The following is an 18,332-nucleotide window of genomic DNA, read 5'->3' as shown; positions in this document are numbered from 1 at the left end:
CACTGTAGGTTCAATTAGAGATGCTGCTGACAGTATGAAAGCTGGCACACAAAAAGGTTGTTAAATTTAAAGTATAAGGTTTCTGTAAGATCCCAATTGCAAAGTTGTTTTTGCTTTTGTTGAAACTCCCACCTCCTGTCCGTCATCTTCCGAAGAAATGAAACCTTGTGCAAAGGATTGAAAGCAGATTGACTGTTTCACAATGCAGAGAGTTCAAAAGTTTTTAGTGTCAATACCAAAGCTTTAATTTACAGAACAAGGGGAAGTGAATAATAATGCTGCCACCCACACACCCCGGTGCAGTTTTTAACAGTTTCCCAGTGTTCTCGTTACATGAAGGTTGGGAAAGAGCAGGGTGGTGGAGTGAAATGAAATGGAACCAGGCTGAAACTATGCACTGTAACAAGAGGCGCCGCAATGAAAACAAGATGTTGCAGTGTTTGACCTTTGCTCATGGCTGTGTGGCGCAGGCACAGATTGCAGCTTTAGTCTTTTTGTATAAGAGCAAACGTGTGTGTCATAGCCTGCCTTATCATTGGCCGAAAGGCTGGGCACACCCTAAACAGGTCACCAGTCTGTCACAGGGCTAACACAAAGAGATAAACAACCATGCACAATTAATTTTACCAACTGTGGAAGTGAGCCACAGTATTTGGAGAGAACCCACACAGACACAGGGAGAACATGCAAACTTTGCACAGAGAGGCTGCCAGACCCAAACCCAGGACCTTCTTAATGTGATGCCGCAGTGCTAACCACTGCACCACCGTATCGTCCATTCTGGTGGTATTTTTCGTAATATGCCATCAACTAGGAATGGGAGTTAAAAAAAAAAAAAAACTCCAACTGAGTACTATAAACATTACTCATGAAACAGGCAGAAATGATCAAATCTGCTGGCCAAGGTTAAACATTATCCCTGCAAAATATGCATCTGCCTTTAACCGCCACAGTAAATACTTAATCACATTATTAAAAAGCTCAACTTAAATGTATTCACACTTAACATCACCTACCACCTACAACTTAACATCACAAAGACAAAGGAACTGATTATGGACTTTAGGAAGCAGGCTCCTCCTCCTACCCCTGTCACCATCAGAGGGGCTGATGTGGAGATCGTTGAGGACTACTGGTACCTGGGGGTACACTTGGACTGTAAACTGGACTGGACCAAGAACACCAATGCTATCTTCAAAAAAGGGCAGAGTCGGCTTTTCCTGCTGAGGCGGCTCAGGTCCTTCAATGTTGGTAGGAAAATGCTGACCATGTTCTATCACTCGGTGTTGGAGAGCGTCGTGTTCTTTGCAGCTGTGTGCTGGGGAAGTGGGGTGAAGACAGCCGATGCCAACAGGCTGAACAAACTGATTAGAAAGGCTGGTTCTGTCCTGGGTGTCAGACTCGAGAACCTGGAGGAGGTGTCTGAAAGGAGAATGCTAAAAAAGCTTCTTTCTATCATGGACAACCCCTCCCACCCCATGCACGCCCCCATGATGGACCATCGGAGCAAACACAGCAGAAGACTCATTGCCCCGAAATGCAGAACTGACGGCCACAGGAAATCCTTTGTGCCGGTGGCAATAAGACTGTACAACTCTTCCTCACTCTGTAGGTGATTCTCCTGAGACGATTACCTATGTTATTCTGTTCCCTCCCAGACCGTGCAATATTACCCAAGAGTACTTATTGAATATTTGTTTTCATCCTCCCATCATATGCTGCTACTCCCTTTATTCTATTGCACAATACTTTGTCACTTTCTAGAATCGCCTGCACTGATAGTTAAGTTATTTATTCACCAGGATACAGTTATCTATATTACTTCGTTAGAGTTATCCAATACCATGTCTTGCACTATCCTACTGTATATTACTGTACACTATTCTTATTGTACATATTGTATATCTTATATCTTATTCATCTGTTCCTCTGTTTCTCCTGCTGCTTTGAGCATGTACATGACAAAAGAATTTCCCTCGGGATAAATAAAGTTGTTCTTATTCTTATTCTCTTATTCTTAAATGTGTGGCATTTTGCACCGTGGATTTCACATACGCAGTGTCATTGCTTGGAGAGTGTAGCTAAATGAGCAGTTAAAGTGCATACAGCCTTTTTTCTATGCAGGTTAATGTCCGCACAGCTTTGCAAAATGGGTCAAGTGGATATGTCATTTTATTCATATTTTGCCTAAATACAGGCATTCATTTGCTAGATTAAAATACTATGGAGCTGTGCCGATTTTGTATGTCTTAATTTCCAGAGCATTCTCATTCCCAACGCATAACATACCGACGATTTGTCACGTCCCAATCCGTCTCATAGTAACCCGAAAGGTACCCATCCACTTCCTCCAGATTCTCAATTGAATCCAATAGAATGACGCTCGCGGTGGTAACACACGCTCCAGCAGTCTACCCATAACCTTAACCTTAAGCCTATCAGGTAGTGTTTTCCAAAGTGATTCATGAACACAACGTAAAACACATTTACACGTGTAGATTCATTCAAAACGGCTGTCATGCCTCTGAACGCGTAACATACCGACGATTTGTCACGTGTCGGTGTTACATGTTGGGATGAGAACGTGTTGTAATTTCACCTTGCTATTCACGAAACAAAGAAAGGATGGGTGATGTCATCTGGTGGTGTAACATGTGCAAACTAACAGTTAAATGTATAATAATAAAATATAATAATAAAAATAAAATCATCAATAAAATCATCAGTTTTCTTAACTATTTAGGACTATTTCTGTGGCGAACAAATCAGAATACTTTATTGATCCCTAGGGGAAATTATGAGGGGGGTGGGGCACATTTTCCGTTAACGCACTTCCCTCTTGTCAATGTCTGTGTGAACTTGAAATAAGTGATGACTGCTTTCAGTGAGACACCTCACACATTTGTCTGTGGCACATGTCTTGACAAGCCTCGCTCGGCCCTGAAGTATCTCTTCAGAGGTTTATGCATTTGTCAGAACCAGGCCTCAGAGTCCAGGCTGACTAATATAAACTAATACTACTGCTAATAGAGACATCTGGCCAGGGAGATGCTTTGAGGTGCTTCACTGCATACTTATCTCAGTCAACTCATTCTGATACGAGCCTGGCCTTGGTACAGTGACGTGAATACGTGCGTTACACATGCAATCACACACTTACAGAATTTGTTTTGGCAAATGGATAAGGGATACGGATGCAGCTGTGTAGCAGCACAGAAAGAGATTTGCTGTTAGATGAAGGAAACTTAGAGGAGACGATGCAAACAATAAAGATGGTTCATAGTTTAAGAGAGTGACAGGGAACCAGAACTCATTAGCCATCGCTTTTAAGGAGAAAAGTGCAGTTCTTGTATATATTGTGTAGTTTTTACCTGCTTTGAAGTAAATGTTAATGAGCTGGCGTGAATGCAAATCCCTGGAGTTGATCAGTTTTTCTATTTGATGTCTAGCAGCGATTTTTGTTGCTTCTGGAGTCTATACCCACCTACCCAGCCTAGGCTTGGCTAAAACAGTGTTTGTGGAAAAACCAAACACTGAGCTGGGTTCAGCATCAGGGCACCCTTTCAACTCATGTGCCAATTTGGAGAGAAGAGCCTTGTGTAGAATGTAGAATAAGTACAAATGACTTCTGTAGGGCCGATAGATGGTGGTGGGGGGGTGACAGGAAAAAAAAAAGATTAGGAGCAAACAGTTGTTTTAAGTCTGGTCCAAAATTGCCAAGAGGTAGTCAAGTGGAAGCAGATCTTATTCAAACCTCAAAGAGAAGCCCAGCCTCAAACGTTTGAACATGGTAGAAGGAATGAGACAGACAGAAACCACAAAGGGGCTAGTGTCACTGATAAAGGCTTGGCTAAACATATTTAGTCACTATTTAATGACAGCTTTATGAAGGGAAGAAGGGACAGAGGGAATATAGAAATATACTAATATAATGCTGTTGGGGGGGGAAAAAAAACCTTTATCTAACTCAAAAAACATAAAAAGAAAAGTTTGGGCTGTTTCAATAAGTAGTTTGAGTGCTTTTGGCACTTTTTGACAGTGGACTGTGTGGGCTTTATTACTATTATATAACATTATCTTATTTACCACTGAAAGAGCCACATTCATCCATACAGTACACACACATTGGTACTCTACTTTGTGACAAAGTTTGAGTAGAAAAAATCTCTTACTCTCTCAAGCACACACGCAGACAAAATGTTTGTTAGGAACATGGGGGTCACATCCCAAAAACACTTAAACTTGGACTGGAGAAGGCTGGGATCAAACAACTGACCTTCTGAGCAGACGTCACTTACCTCCTGAGCCACAGCCTTCTTAAGGACTTTTGAGTAATCTCTAACTTTCTCCTAATTTGGGCTGTTACCTCCATTAATGCCAACTAGTGTGGATTTGTTTGTACATCTTTCACTTAGGTGTTAGCGCAACTTCTTAATATCTTGTTTAAGTTATTAGTTCTTTTTTTTTAGTTAGGTCGTTGTCATCTACTTATTTATTTTAATGCTGCTAAGGATAATCAAACATGGTATAGCGTGAACTGATTTTCGTAAAAGAAAATAAACTACCATAAAACTTCCATCCATCCATCCTCTTCCACTTATCCTTATCAGGGTCGCACTCACATTCACACCTAGAAGCAATTTAGAATTACCAATTAACCTAACCCCAATAATTGCATGTCTGTGGACTGTGGAAGGTAGCTAGAGTACCCGGAGAGAACCCAACCCCAGAAAAGCCCCGGCCAGATAGTGGAGTTGAACTCGTACCATAAAACTTGACATTTAAAAACCTCTAAGGAGAAACTGTAAAGAAAATCTAAATCGTTCCTCTGTCTTTAGTCTGCTAAAATTTAGAGTCAATTTCAACTGGGAACTCATTTTGTTCCCACCTATTTTATATAGTCATATAGCACATGCAACAATCGTCCCTCACTGACCTTCATGTGTTTAATTTTGTTGAGCATGTTGAATAAAATGAGTGCACTTATAAGTGGCTCTTTTGCTCAAAGGCAATTATTCCAAATAATTTTATTGTACATAAGTGCTTTTAGCTGGAGTCTTTAGACTACTTATCTATTGTTCATTCAGTAGGTCAGTTTTGAATTTTGTGTTGTTTTTTTGTACAATGCTCTTGTATAGTTTGCTTTCTCTGTTCATTACACATTATAACGTACAATAGCTATATATCATACTTTGTCACATATACAGCTACTCTATACAACTAAATAAACAATAAAGACCACAAACACAAATTGGTTAAAAAGGCAAGCCATGTATTTAACATTTCGGTGTATGTGTTTCTCTTTCTCCAGAGTGGTATGGCGTTGACGTATGACCCCACAGCGATGCAGAATGGGTATGTAGAAAGTTTTTTTTCTTTTACCTCTCACACGAACAACCTCGATCTAAAGAGTGTCTCCAAACTTGACTTTTTACTTACACTCTTTTTACTCACGCCTGTTCAAGAGTGACAGTATAAAATCCTCCTAAGATCAGTGCACTGAAACATGGCAACAACCTGCAGAAATATGCACAAGAGCACTTGCATGCAAACGAGAGGGTCACACATAACACGCATTAACCCATATACCTGAACTGATACAGAACACACACACAGATTCTGGCGTTCGCTCTTATTCTTGCACCTAACTGATGCAGATGGAGCATTTATTTATGCACCTATGCATACAAACTGTCAGACTTGTAGGTTTTGATTGCAGACAGGAAGATGGGCGGTGTTGCAGTGCCGCTGTAAGACTTTCGTCAGCCGAGGCTATCTGCAGTGCTCCCAAGTTGGTTGAGGAGAGCAGAGTGCCTGCCTGTTTCAGGGGGAAATTGGAGATTGGTGTTGTCTGGTCGGAATGCTGCTGGTGATGTGATCCCTGGAGATGCTTCCCTGCAGCTCTGCACTCTTGTTCTCCTCCTCCTTTTGTCAGATTGTTCCGCCACTTCATACTTTAAAGCCACTCTTTTTTTTTTTCTAGTTCATCTGAAATTATAGTCCTTTTTCTTTTCACTGTTTTCGACTTGTTTCTTGCCCTGTGCACATTGTTGTTTTGTATTGCTCAATTCTTCTCATTCATTCTGTTTTCAAACAGCTGCTTTGCTCTCAGTCGTCTTTGGTGTCTTTCGGTGCGAGTGTGCTCATTCGTGCATGCATAAATGGGCACTCTCACGCAAGCATCTGTGTGCTTGCTGTGTGTAAGCCCTCTCCGACCTCTCTTCCGAGGTCATCGTAGCTCCTTCCGGCGAAGCACTAAATGACTGTGAAATGCTAATGCAGCTAATTAGAGAGGCAAAAAGCAGAGAGGGAAGTGGGTTGAATAAAAATGGAGGGCCGAGTAGGGTCAAGAGGAGGGCAAAGGCAGAAATAAAGTCAGACCAAGGAGAGGGGAAAGGTATGAATCAATTACAGGTTTGCTTTTCACTGTGAGCTTGAGGACAACTGGTTTCTTTTTTGTTTTGTTTTTTAGCAACCAGTGCCCGATACATATTGTTGGAAAGCTTTGGCTTATAGTTTGTCTTCTCTTATACCGCTTTTGCTTATTCTGAATCTACTAGCTCCCATTAGGTGTATCTCCTGTCCTTTTGGTTTGTCATATGGCTCTTTTTTCCTTGCCCTTTTTACTTCCCTGTTCCATCGATAGGAAAAGTCACTGGGGTCACCACTAAATCACTCAGTAATTTTTCAGTGTAAACGCCTGACAGGGCATTAGATCACACTAGGGATCCACAGAGGTTTTAAAATTCAGTCCTGTAATAATGTTCTGTTTACAATTACATGTTTAGTGCGTTGTTTAAATAGTGTCCCATTGACAGTTGGCTGCTCAGGGCTAATAGCCTACATCAATAACCTTGGGTCTGTCCTCTGCCTTCTGCTTCTCTTTCTCAATACACATCAGTCTAATGAAAATACAATAAACACAATCAGAAAACCACATTGAATAACCTGGCCCTGTCACCTCATTTGTATTCATCAGTGACAGTAATACAGTATCTGTAATGCAAGTCATTTATTAACTGTACAGTGAAAAAGATGGATCCATAGCACCGCATTATTGGTTTTTTCTCTTGATTCTCATTCATGACAAACAAGCTCCAGTTTGTACTCCAGCTTATTTTTCACGTGACTCGTCTTATTTTGCTTCTCATCCGTTAAACTCTGCATCTTTCAACTCGTTTTATTTTGAAAAACTCAACAGGATCTTGAGCTTTATTGTGAAAAGGTTTATGTGGAAAATAAACAAGCGGACACGCTACATTTATTTAAACCCTGCAATATAATGTCATGTCTAAAGTTGGAATATGCAGTTAATCTCAGGCAAAAAAAATTGAAGAAATTTTTGAAAGTGAGTAGTAGCTTGGAATAGCCATCATTATTAAATAGTAAACTGTAAAACTACTTCGTTAGATCTCTGAAGACATTGTTGTTAAAAGGGCAATAAAACATTAATAAATTGGAGGTAGTTTAAAATCAGTCTATGACTTTTTGCAAACCTTATTATCACACCAAGAAATTTGATTTCATCCACCATTTCTTTGTTCCATCGGTAATAACACCAAACTGCACATTTTTACTGCTATTTCTTAAATATTTTGTTTTGTCTATGTTCAAAGTTATTCCATTTACATTAAACTATTGTTTAAATTTGACTGATTCATTGACACTAACCAACAATGTATGTAACTTATTAACAGGACAGTGCTATCATAAGCAAAATGTACATATAGATTTTTTTCTGAATTCCAGTTACCATTCATGATTAAAATGAAAAGTTCAGGACCTCGTATCGATCCCCATCTCCAACTGTACATGTTTTCTCATAAATAACTCTGGAACCAATTATACCCTGATACCATAGAGCTACAATTCTGAAAACAAAATACTGGGCTTCACAGAACAGTGTTTTTCCTTTTGCACATATATTTTCTATGAAATCTATACTAGCCATTTCTTTAGATCTTTGCTCTTTCTGAAGCTGTACTGATTTTCACTTTGCAACAACACGACTGTTTGCTTGTTGCACATGGTTAAAAGTAGACAAAACATGCAATCGAGCCGCAGATCAATTAGAACCAAACCTGCCACGAATTATGTTTCTTTTTCTGGTTCAACAGAAGTGAGCCGTGTTGTATTACAAGAAATAAATGACCAAATAACTGGCCTGTCTTTATTATATATGTACAGCTACTACTTAGGCTTCTGCACACCAAGTAGGGCATAAAAATCCAACAGGGAGACTGAATGTCTGTGAGCAGCACAATCACGCTCTGCAGCTTATCGCAGGCAGTTGGAAACCAGCTGCATGCACAAGCCTTGAGCCGCAATAGTTTAAAAATATCTGACGGTTTACATCTCGCAGTTGAGGTTCAAAACTGCTCATGCCGTCACTGACTGAACAAATGTAATGTGAAACAGAATGTGCAATAACAGAACAGGTGGGTACCTCAGGAACCCATTTCACCCTTGAAATGAGATGTGTGCATGTGTCGCAGGCGACTACCACCACAGTCCCTCTAGGTTTTTCTGTCTTTGGCTGAGCCCCATTGTCATCTCCGTGTATGGGCTGTTACTATATGTTGTGCTCATTGCAGGTTTTAAGAAATGATATGGAGCGACCTAACAGTAGTTTGAAGTTGCCTTTTAAAATGAGTTTGTCTTTTTATTCGGGTAATTTTCTTCCCTAATTGAGAAACACTTGATTTGTGGCAAGTACCTTTTTTATACAATCATGGCTGTGTTAGAGATGGATAGGGTAGGGCTTCGCTTTCTGTCTCTGGCCCTCGGTTTCCCCTCCCCTCACTGGCTCCATTATTCAGTCAACAGACACTTTGGGATCGATCGGGCACAGCAACACGGCTTGGCGGATGAAACATGTCCTCTCTAGGTACACAATGATAAATAAAGCACTGCGAGCCACGGCATTCTACTGCTGCAGGGCTGAGGGGGTGAAATGGGGGGAAAAAAGAGATCAAAATGAGAAGGGCAAATAGAGGTATAGGTAGGAGAAGTGAATAGATTATAAAATGCAGATGTTACAGATGCAGCCGATGGGAAGTAGGGCGTGCGTAGGTGGGAACATAAAGAGCAATACTGAAGTATTTCACCCACTCACACATTAAGGTAATAATTCATTATTATGCATAGCAGTGGCGCAGACTCCTTTGTAACATGATGTGTAGTCTGGTGCGGTGTCAAGTCTCATTCTAAGATGTCTTTGATTGCGCTACATAGAGTGAAGCTGCAATATTTATTGTTTCCATGACAGCCTTGATGATGTCTGATCCATTTTGTCAGTGTTGTCTTGAAGTGTACTGGGTAGTTCAAAACAAACCGAGACAAAAGCCTCATTTTCACCATTACATGTGGTTATGTAGGGTGAGCTAAAACTGCAGAGAAAACTCTGGATTGTTAATACATGAGTTTGGTTCCCTCCCAGGTGATTATTAGAAGTTAGATGATGTGGACAGTCAAAATTAAAGTGTATATTTCTTGTGCTTTCATAGGTTCTACTCTTCTCCATACAGCATCTCCACGAATCGGATGATTGCTCAGACATCGATCACACCCTTCATTGCTGCCTCTCCTGTCCCCACATATCAGGTGAGTTTAACCTCTCAGAGGTTTGAGTGCCGTGGCCTACTTAAAACCAGACAATCCAATGGGGTCACCCAATCTTAAATCTTCACTCTAATCAAAATACAGGAGGAAGTGATGCATTTCCTTGAAAATTGTATTTAAATAAATCTAAACAACACAGGCTGCTGGCTATAAATTTCTAATGCTACCCAATCATTAGTAAAGTGTTAAGATCCACCTGCCCTGAGAAACAAACTTACAGAACAGTAACTGGTGACAGTAATGAGTACTGTCCCAAACTAACCACCTCCTAATATCTGTTTTAATTTACTTTTTATGTAAATATATATAATGTAAATGTGTATAAATATGTGACAGTAATTAATAAAAGGAATGTCCTTAAGTGTTTGACAAGTTCAGATTTATTTTTTCTAATTACACATAGTATTCATTGCTTTTGTTATGTTATGTCCACGTCACTATTAAAAATACAAAGTACAAGGTTCCTATCTTAATAGCTAGCTGGCCAGACATGAGATTCAACAAGACTGCCAATGGTCTATGTCTAAAAAAAGAATTGCTGCACTAACAAATAGTGTTTTTTAATCATCTAACCAACCTGGACCGAAATTTAATTGTAGTAGTTATAAATGTCTTTTAGTCGACTTTAAATTGTTAACATCCACAGGAGTTCGTAATCATTCCTGACTCTATAATTCCTGGACTGTACAGGTGGACTTTGTCATACTTAACCAAAGACATGAACCCAAAATGAAGTTATCAGCTCTTTAGAATCAAGGCAATTCTTTGTCTAGCAATGAGAAAATGCAGGCTTACGTTGCAGAACTCCTCCCATCCATCTCCCATTCTTGAGCACAAATGCTGCTTTTATCTCTCAGCGCTCATGTGTCGCAGCCCTTCTCTTCCACACACAAACCATATCAAGTTATGTCAGAGCTGGCTGGCAGTGCAGCTGCTATACCCAAAAACAAGATGGAGCTCTAGAGCTCTATAAGAAAGGCGAATTCAAAGACTCGTGACTCAAAGCATCATGCTTTATAGGGAAAGACAAAACGTTACCTTACATTGCTTTAACTCATCATTGATAGAGGTAGGTAAGAGATCATACAGATGCAGGTACAGCATGCATGCATACAACAGTAATGCATGAGACAAAGGGACCCTCAGAGACTCATTTCTGCCTTCAGTTTGTTTGAGTTGAGCGGTCAGAAGGAGAACGAGATGAAAGTATGATTCGTGGCCAACTTCAGCTTTGATGATGAAACCCTCACTGTGAAGAAGTAATTGTTAGACTGTTTTGCTCTCTGTGGTCTTCATATCCTTTTATAATTACGACATAACTTTCTGTATAGTGGACCCTTAGTTACTGCTGTAATATTCTTTAAGACGTGCTGCCGCTGGGACTGAGGCTCTGAAATTGGCTTGTAAAGGCTTGAGATAATGATTAATTTTCTTTCTTCTCTTCTTTGGTTTTCTCATTTTCACTCGCTTCCTGTCATTCTGTCTTCCAATTGTCATTCTTCATGTTCTCTCTTCCTCAATTCTTTACCCACTTACAACAATCTTGCTTTTGATCTTTCCTTTCGTCTCATCTCTTCCTGACCTCCCTTCTGCATCATCCTACTCATGTCCATCCTCTCCTTCCCTTCCCTTCCCTTCTCTTTCTTCAGGTTCAGAGTACGTCTTGGATGCCACATCAACAATATGTTATGCAACCTACAGTAAGTTTTTAAACCAGCATTTCCTTTGTTTTTAAGCCTCGCTCTGTGAAGTCTTGTTCTCTATTCTCCTTTTCACGCACTCCTTTATACATATATATGTACACCTGTCATCTCTGAGTGTACAGCATGTGTCAGTTTTTCTCCCTGGCATACTCTTTTTGTCTTAAAACTTTCTGTGTGTGTGTTTAATAGCTTCATTACTCATGTGAACGTCAGTGGCAGGATTTATTGGAGAAAAACTACAAAAGCTTTTAAAGCATAGGCTGTATTGGTCTCGAGGACTGCCTGCAAATGCTTTTATAACAGTATTTAATGTGCACTGCCTTTTTCTTCATCAAATGAGTATTTAATAATTCAGGAATGAAAATGTTAGTAATAACAACAGGTCACCGACAAGTTGGTATGAATCACGAAAACTGTGAAAAGCCAAGTAATAAAAGGAAATTCTTCCAATAAGTGCTTGAGAGCCAAACCCAGGTCAGAGAAGGAAAATAACTGTAACCCTGAATCCCAGCCCCGCTCTGCTGAATCAGCCTGTGAATAGTCTTCTCAAAGGACCTCAGAGAGCTCGGCGAAACTCACTTTAAAATCTGTAATAAAAGGTTGCTCCCTGCTGGTTTTGAATGAAACTGCATATACAAAAAACAGGTTTCCAGAAGGCTAGTTTAAAGCACATTATTTATCTATAAGTCAATATACACGTGTAACTGCTGGTCAGTTTCATATAGTGATGCATAAAATTTGCATATCAAAAGCAGCAGTGCATCTTTGTGTATATGATGCATAATGCAGTGATGTAAAATCCAACCCTTGGTGTTTGGCAGTCTAAAGGATTTAGAGGTCTTTTCCATCCTTGGCTATCCAAACACGTGTACACTCACATTTTGTCTCTCATGCACATAGCTTTGATTGACGCGCAAAAACGTTTTAAAACACACCCACACATTCTGTATATTTACATGAAGAGTCATGAATCGACTCTGAGTGTAGGTGTACAGTCAACATACTCTATAAACCAACACTTACCTACAAATTCTCTCTTCTTTTGGCAAACACAAACATAACCTTAACACAAACTGTGGGCTTTTCCTTCCTTTGATACAGGGACTATATACAGCCGCTGTATGTTATTAAGCCTCCACAGGCTTTGCTCTAAGCACAGTCCAAAACCTCAGTCTCTCTGACATTCACTGACTATTGTAGCATAAAGTATAAAATCTCTGTGCCTTCATCTTGTCATCTGACAAAGTACTGCATTGAATTAGTGGAATTAGAAAGCTATATCATATAAATTGTGGAATAGTCTAAGCTTAGTTTAGTCCTGCTTACAAGGTGATTACTTCTCAGTGTAGCAGGACCGATGCATTATGAAATCACAAGCAGAAGAGATTCATATTACAGTAACCTTGGAAGTCTTTCAGATAAAACTTAACTTCTATCTCCTCTTAAACATTTGTTCAACAATAGTTCAAATTTCTATATCATACACTATATGGACAAAAGTATTCATGTTCTAATTCTGGTGTTTTCAGTCCCGTCAATGCTGGCTCATTCTTAAGAGCTCACTGAATTCGAGCATGGTGCTGTAAGAGGATGCCTTGGTTAAGCAGCTCCTGCAGCTCTAATGGTGCCCCAGTACCTTCGTCAATATAGTGTATCTGAGAAATGTTAAAGTAGCCTGTAAGAGAGGAATGTGCTTACATTCAGGGGGTTTATTTGTACACCTGTCCTAAAAACGGTTGTATGATTTTGTTCTGTCATTCATGGGGTGAAGGAGTTTATCGGGGCAGGTACGTAAGGCGGTGCAAATTTCTGCAATCGTATCCGCCGTGGTTGGCAAAAGCCTTTAGTGTTCAGAATTTGTTGCTCCCCCTCTGTTGTTCCCTCTCCCTGTCTTCTGTCTTCCTCTTTATGTCTGTCTGGCAAATCTTAAACACATTCTGTTGTCTTGTCTGATTAAAATTATGTCTCTGAGCGGGGATAATACCCTTCTGTAAATGTGTTTTCAAACAAATGTCCCGTCTAATTATTTGGCAGGCCGCTTGATATGACTTCCTAAGACTTGGGAAAAGACAGGGTGAGCTTGAGCAGAGATTGATGGTTTGGAGAAAGAGAAAATAAATAAATAAACACAGTGGATTTGACAGGGAGGACAGGGGCGAGAAGGAGGCGCAGGGAAAGAGGAAAGAAGGGATTACAATGAATATATTGAGAACAAAGAAACGAAAAGCATGTTTGGGCTGTGCACATCTGTTCCCCACCCTTGTCTATGTATAGTCAAATTCCCTGTTAGACAACAAAGACGAAGGGTAGTTATTGTATTTCCTGGATACTGAAGAGCTTGACAAATTAAAGCCGCATCAGGGAGGGAGACTGAGAGACACAGCAGCTTAAGTCTGTTCCTATGGTAGCAGAGGCTTCCTCACTGCTGTACCGCAGTTAATGACTAGTAACTTTGATAAATGGTATGCACTCATTGACACTTTTAGCTAGATGAACATGCGCACACCTCCTCTGGTTAACAGTCCATCATCTACTTTGAGATTTTTAAACGCTTGTGGCACCAAAATTGGAATGTGAGACACTCGGTCGCTAAAGAAATTAATGAGTCTAATTAAAAGGTTAGAACGAGAGAACAAACATCAATGCTGTGTGCTGTTTTCATGGCTCGGGATTAAAAATGCACATACGCTATTGCTCATAGGTTTGGGGTCAACCAGGATATTTTAATTCATGAAAACTTAATCTAACAGATTTGCAGTGAAAAGGAATAGACGTTAATGACATTAGATAAAATGATTTTTGATTGATGAAACAATTTTGTACTGTATACTTTCTCAGTTTTGCAGCCTTGCAGCCCTTTGGCACTTTGGGTGTTGTTCTGTTCCCATAACAGATCAGTAGTTAAGAGCCAGTGACTGCGCTGGCCACTCCATTATAGGCAAAACATCAGCTGACTGTTTTTTCTGAGTAGTTCCTATGAATGTCGGAGCTGCTTTGGAAATGAACTCCAGTCCTGCTGTATCCACAGGGTATAGCACTACAAAATAGAGTGAAAGCCTTCCTTTCTCTTGTTCAAGATCTTTTATATGCTGTACAAATCTCCCACTTTAGCACGACCAAAGCCTCAAACCATCAAATTTCCTCCAACACACTTGGCAGATGCTGTCAAACACTATTCTAGCATCATTTCATGTCTGAAAACTGCTTATGTCTGACCAATATTTGTGTATTGAGTTGGGGGTTTTTCCCCCCCCCCGCCTTTATTTTCGACTTTTATTGACCGATCACAGTTATGGCTGTTTGGACAACTCTTCCTAGAAGGCCAGCATCTAAAAATCACCTGCAGGCTGGTGTTTTACAGGAACCATTTAATGGTGTGACCAGTTGAGGACCTATGAACGATCTTTTTCTCAAACGAACCAGTTTGTACTGTCACTGGAGAATACTACACAATGCTGAAATAAACACAGAAATTTCAGATTGTTCAGTTTGCCTCGTGCAATAGCATTTACTTCTTTTTTTAGTTTTTAGTCATGTTGAATGTAATCAAAGCCAGGAACCCTTATGTTTCAGACACAGGAGTAAATTTATTGCTTATGTAATCATTACAATCATTTTCAGCTGTGCTAACATAATTAAAAAATTGTGGATTTTAGGGGGGGATTTTGAATTTTATATCATAAACTTGCATTAAGTTGCATGTTTTGTAGGGTTTTTTTAATATTACTTTAAAATAATAAATTATTTATCATTAAGAATTGCATTTGTAAATGGTCATTTGTAAAATAACTGATGAGGTTGACCTTATTTCAAATAAAAACCAAATGTGCTTTTTTTTAAAAAAAAAAAAGGAGCAGTAGAGGCTCACACAACTGTGATTACCGACAGACACCAGTGTAGCTACACACTGCCTGATTAATGTACACACACATTAAACACACCTGTACACACACTGCCTTAAGGATTGTGCATTTCTGCGCCTTGGTGGGATGCCCAGATTACTTGAACTGCCTGTCTTTACATCTTAATTAGTGAGAGGATGTCTTTGTGCATAATTACTCACAAATCCCCCTACAGGAAATGAATGCATTACCCAAACCACGCAAAAAAGATAAAAAAAAATCACACACACACAATCAATGCTGCTTATTGAGGAGGGCTGTAATGAGACATCTAAAGAACTGGGATTTCAGATCTGCAGGAGACAAAGGCAGTGTACAATGTTCAACACATATCAGGGCTTGCAAATAGAGCTCTATACCTCACTTTTTTTTTTTTTTGTTTGTTTCCTAACCGCGAGATCCCGTGTGTGCAGAACTGTCACAGATGCATGCCTGCGGGTGCATGTATAAAGCCGGGAACCAAGGAGTAGTTGTCTGGTTTTACGCCGAAAATCCCGTGTACTTTGTGTGTTGATAAAGCAGTGATAAAGAGGGTGTGGTCCCAGGAAATCAGTTTATAGAATAATAGAAACATCTGCACTTCGTAGCACACCACCTTAGAAAGAACAAATAATGCCAATTCAAAACTCTTTGCATTCTCACGCACATGGAGCGCATAAAAACAGCATTTAGGGACTTTCTCAATAAACGAGTATCATTATCACTAATACTGTGTATTTGACGCTTCAGACTGCCTGCGGCAGTCAGTCTGCTTCTCTTCTTTAATGGGAAAATGACAGGGGAGAGGAAGAGAGAGCAAGTTCAAAGTTGAAGTAGATACTGTATGGGGTTTTTGTTGTTTTTTTAGTCCTGTCCTCAGGGAAACGATAACTGTCATGTGGGCTCATTTATCGCATACCCCAGGAAAATCGTCTGATGCATTAAAAACACGCACACCATAACATACAACTGCACTCATTACATAATAATACATAGTGCTCGGGTTTAGACCCATACAGAGATGGAGAATTTATCACTTGTAGAGCTATAAATCAGAGCAGACAGCTACTCATTGTGGGTTTCATTTTTTTGTTTCTGCCTGGAAACCTGCTGTGAGATTGGATGAAGTGAAAGAAAGAGAAAAGGAGGATGAGAATTCATTAGAAGATAGAACATATTATTTAGATGGTTGAAAGGCTCAGGTATTAATACGATTCTGGCTGGTAAATTTATCTGCATGAGCCAAAGCTTTTGTGCAGGTTTGAGGGTAGATCTGTTGATGCATCTGTGTGTGTGTAGGCTTTCGTCTCATTCACTTGTAATACTGAGGAAAGTGTTTACAGAGCATTTCTGATAACCATGCTGCTGTGTTCTGCAAACAGATCTCTCTATGAAGACAGCAGTCAGGAAGAAGAGCATTGTACCTTTGTTAACAGCTCTGACAATCTTTGTTTGCACAGTGTGTGCACGCGTGCATGTTTTTTCCTGTAAAGCCTGCAGTCATAAGGATCTTAACTTACAGATTCTTAACTGTGAACAACTCTGACAGACTGTATATGCATTCAAAGGGAGCACTTCAAATATCTAGAACTTTCCTTGAAAGTGTGTGAACTGCATGTGCTTATGTGTGGTTTTGTTGTTGCGAGCCTTCCAGAGAAACCCTACAGATTCAAAGCTGTTAAGTCGTCTGCCATACAGCCAGGCGTGTGCCTAAAATACCTAAATTTAATACTTGTGTTCTTCTAACATCCTGTCTCCACTTGAAGCTGTAGAGGTGCTGACTGCTCTCAAGAGCAGCACCAATACATAACTACTGATGCTGTCTGTGCTCATGGGAAGTGTAGTTAAACATCCATCACAAATAACCAGAGCACACAGTCTCCTATTAAATCTTTACAGAGCTGTTGAAGCTGTAGCAGAGCTGTACTGGAAAAGTAGATCTCAGCGCATCAAGGTGTTAGACTGCTTCAAAGCCCTTCACACTGAAGAGATTTACTGTAAAAGCGTCTCTGCTCCATTCGCAAACAGGTTCTGTCAAGCCTTGCTGCCAAGCCTGCTGACTTGTTGTATTGCTCATGTACAAACTCACACAATTTGCAGTCATCAAGTGTAACTACTACTTCTAGCTGCAATATTTTTACTTCATCTTAAGAAACTACAATGTGTCATTGCTTTAAAACACATTGTACACTCTACGCTATTTTACTGTGATAGGTTGTTAATGAGTGATCAGAACCCTTGAGTAGATTATACAGTAGTTTATAGATGTTTTCTTAATGCTATAAATACATAATTAAAGCAAATGAGATGCGTGTTTCTGTAAAGGTTCTGAATACTTTGGTTGTTTTTATTTTAAAATAAGTTTGCAGCATGAGGTATTAAATGTTAATGGAAAAAACTACATATTTAATAAGGATAATATTAATGTGCATATGATATCATATATTTCAATTACATGACTATTTTATCTCAATGTAGAATAAGTAGTTTTAGCAAAACCAAAGAATAAACACAATAAATTGATGCATATTGTAAGCATGCTGTCTTTTAAATACAGAAAAAAAACAAGCTAATACAAACACTGCTAGCTTAGCAACAGGATAAAAATGGCTGGGTCCAAAAATAAACAAATGAAATTTCATTGTAAATAGATTTTTTTTTAAATTACTTTCTTATACTTTAGCTATGTGCAAAACAAACAAAAAAAGCTGTCTCTATCCTTAACAAACCACCTCTTTGCAGTAGCTTTTTATAGGGTAGCTATGTTAGCGATAGCAATTTTGCCATTTAAGTCTCAGCACTGATTTTTTTTTTTTTTTTTTTTTTTTTTTTTTTTTACCAAAATGTCAAAGTTGTTCTGAATCATTTCCCCCCCCTTTTCTTTGAGTTATGTTTGCCTGCAAATTGTTCTTTTACTTATAAAAGCTTAGTCTGAATTTTGGCTTTAGCTTGGTTTAGCTTAAAGCCGTTGTCTCTTTACTCAGCTTATTCTTTTCTTTTTAATCTCCACATTTCTTCAGATTCAATTTCCCTTCTCCACCATCTGATCATATATTGATTCCTGGATCTGAATTTAATATCACTGAGTGGTTTTCACTCCAAATAACAGTTATTAGCTATAAGCTGA

The 18,332-nt window shown here is 39.4% G+C and overlaps 1 protein-coding gene across 8 annotated transcripts in view; it reads left to right on the top strand.

Moving 5' to 3' along the window:
- Positions 1-18,332, top strand: part of LOC116322626 (RNA-binding motif, single-stranded-interacting protein 3) — a 163,549-nt gene that overhangs the window by 141,631 nt on the left and 3,586 nt on the right. For all 8 annotated transcript variants that reach the window (XM_039619971.1, XM_039619970.1, XM_039619969.1 and 5 more), the window contains 3 exons: positions 5,312-5,355; positions 9,507-9,603; positions 11,271-11,321. In XM_039619971.1, the coding sequence (XP_039475905.1) occupies positions 5,312-5,355; positions 9,507-9,603; positions 11,271-11,321 (192 nt within the window). The remainder of the gene's footprint in view (positions 1-5,311; positions 5,356-9,506; positions 9,604-11,270; positions 11,322-18,332) is intronic.

Source organism: Oreochromis aureus, linkage group 11 (genome assembly GCF_013358895.1).
Source record: "Oreochromis aureus strain Israel breed Guangdong linkage group 11, ZZ_aureus, whole genome shotgun sequence".
NCBI classification, from domain to species: Eukaryota; Metazoa; Chordata; class Actinopteri; order Cichliformes; family Cichlidae; genus Oreochromis; species Oreochromis aureus.
The sequence above is the reverse complement of the archived record's forward strand: the minus strand, read 5'-3'. Positions and strand labels throughout refer to the sequence as shown.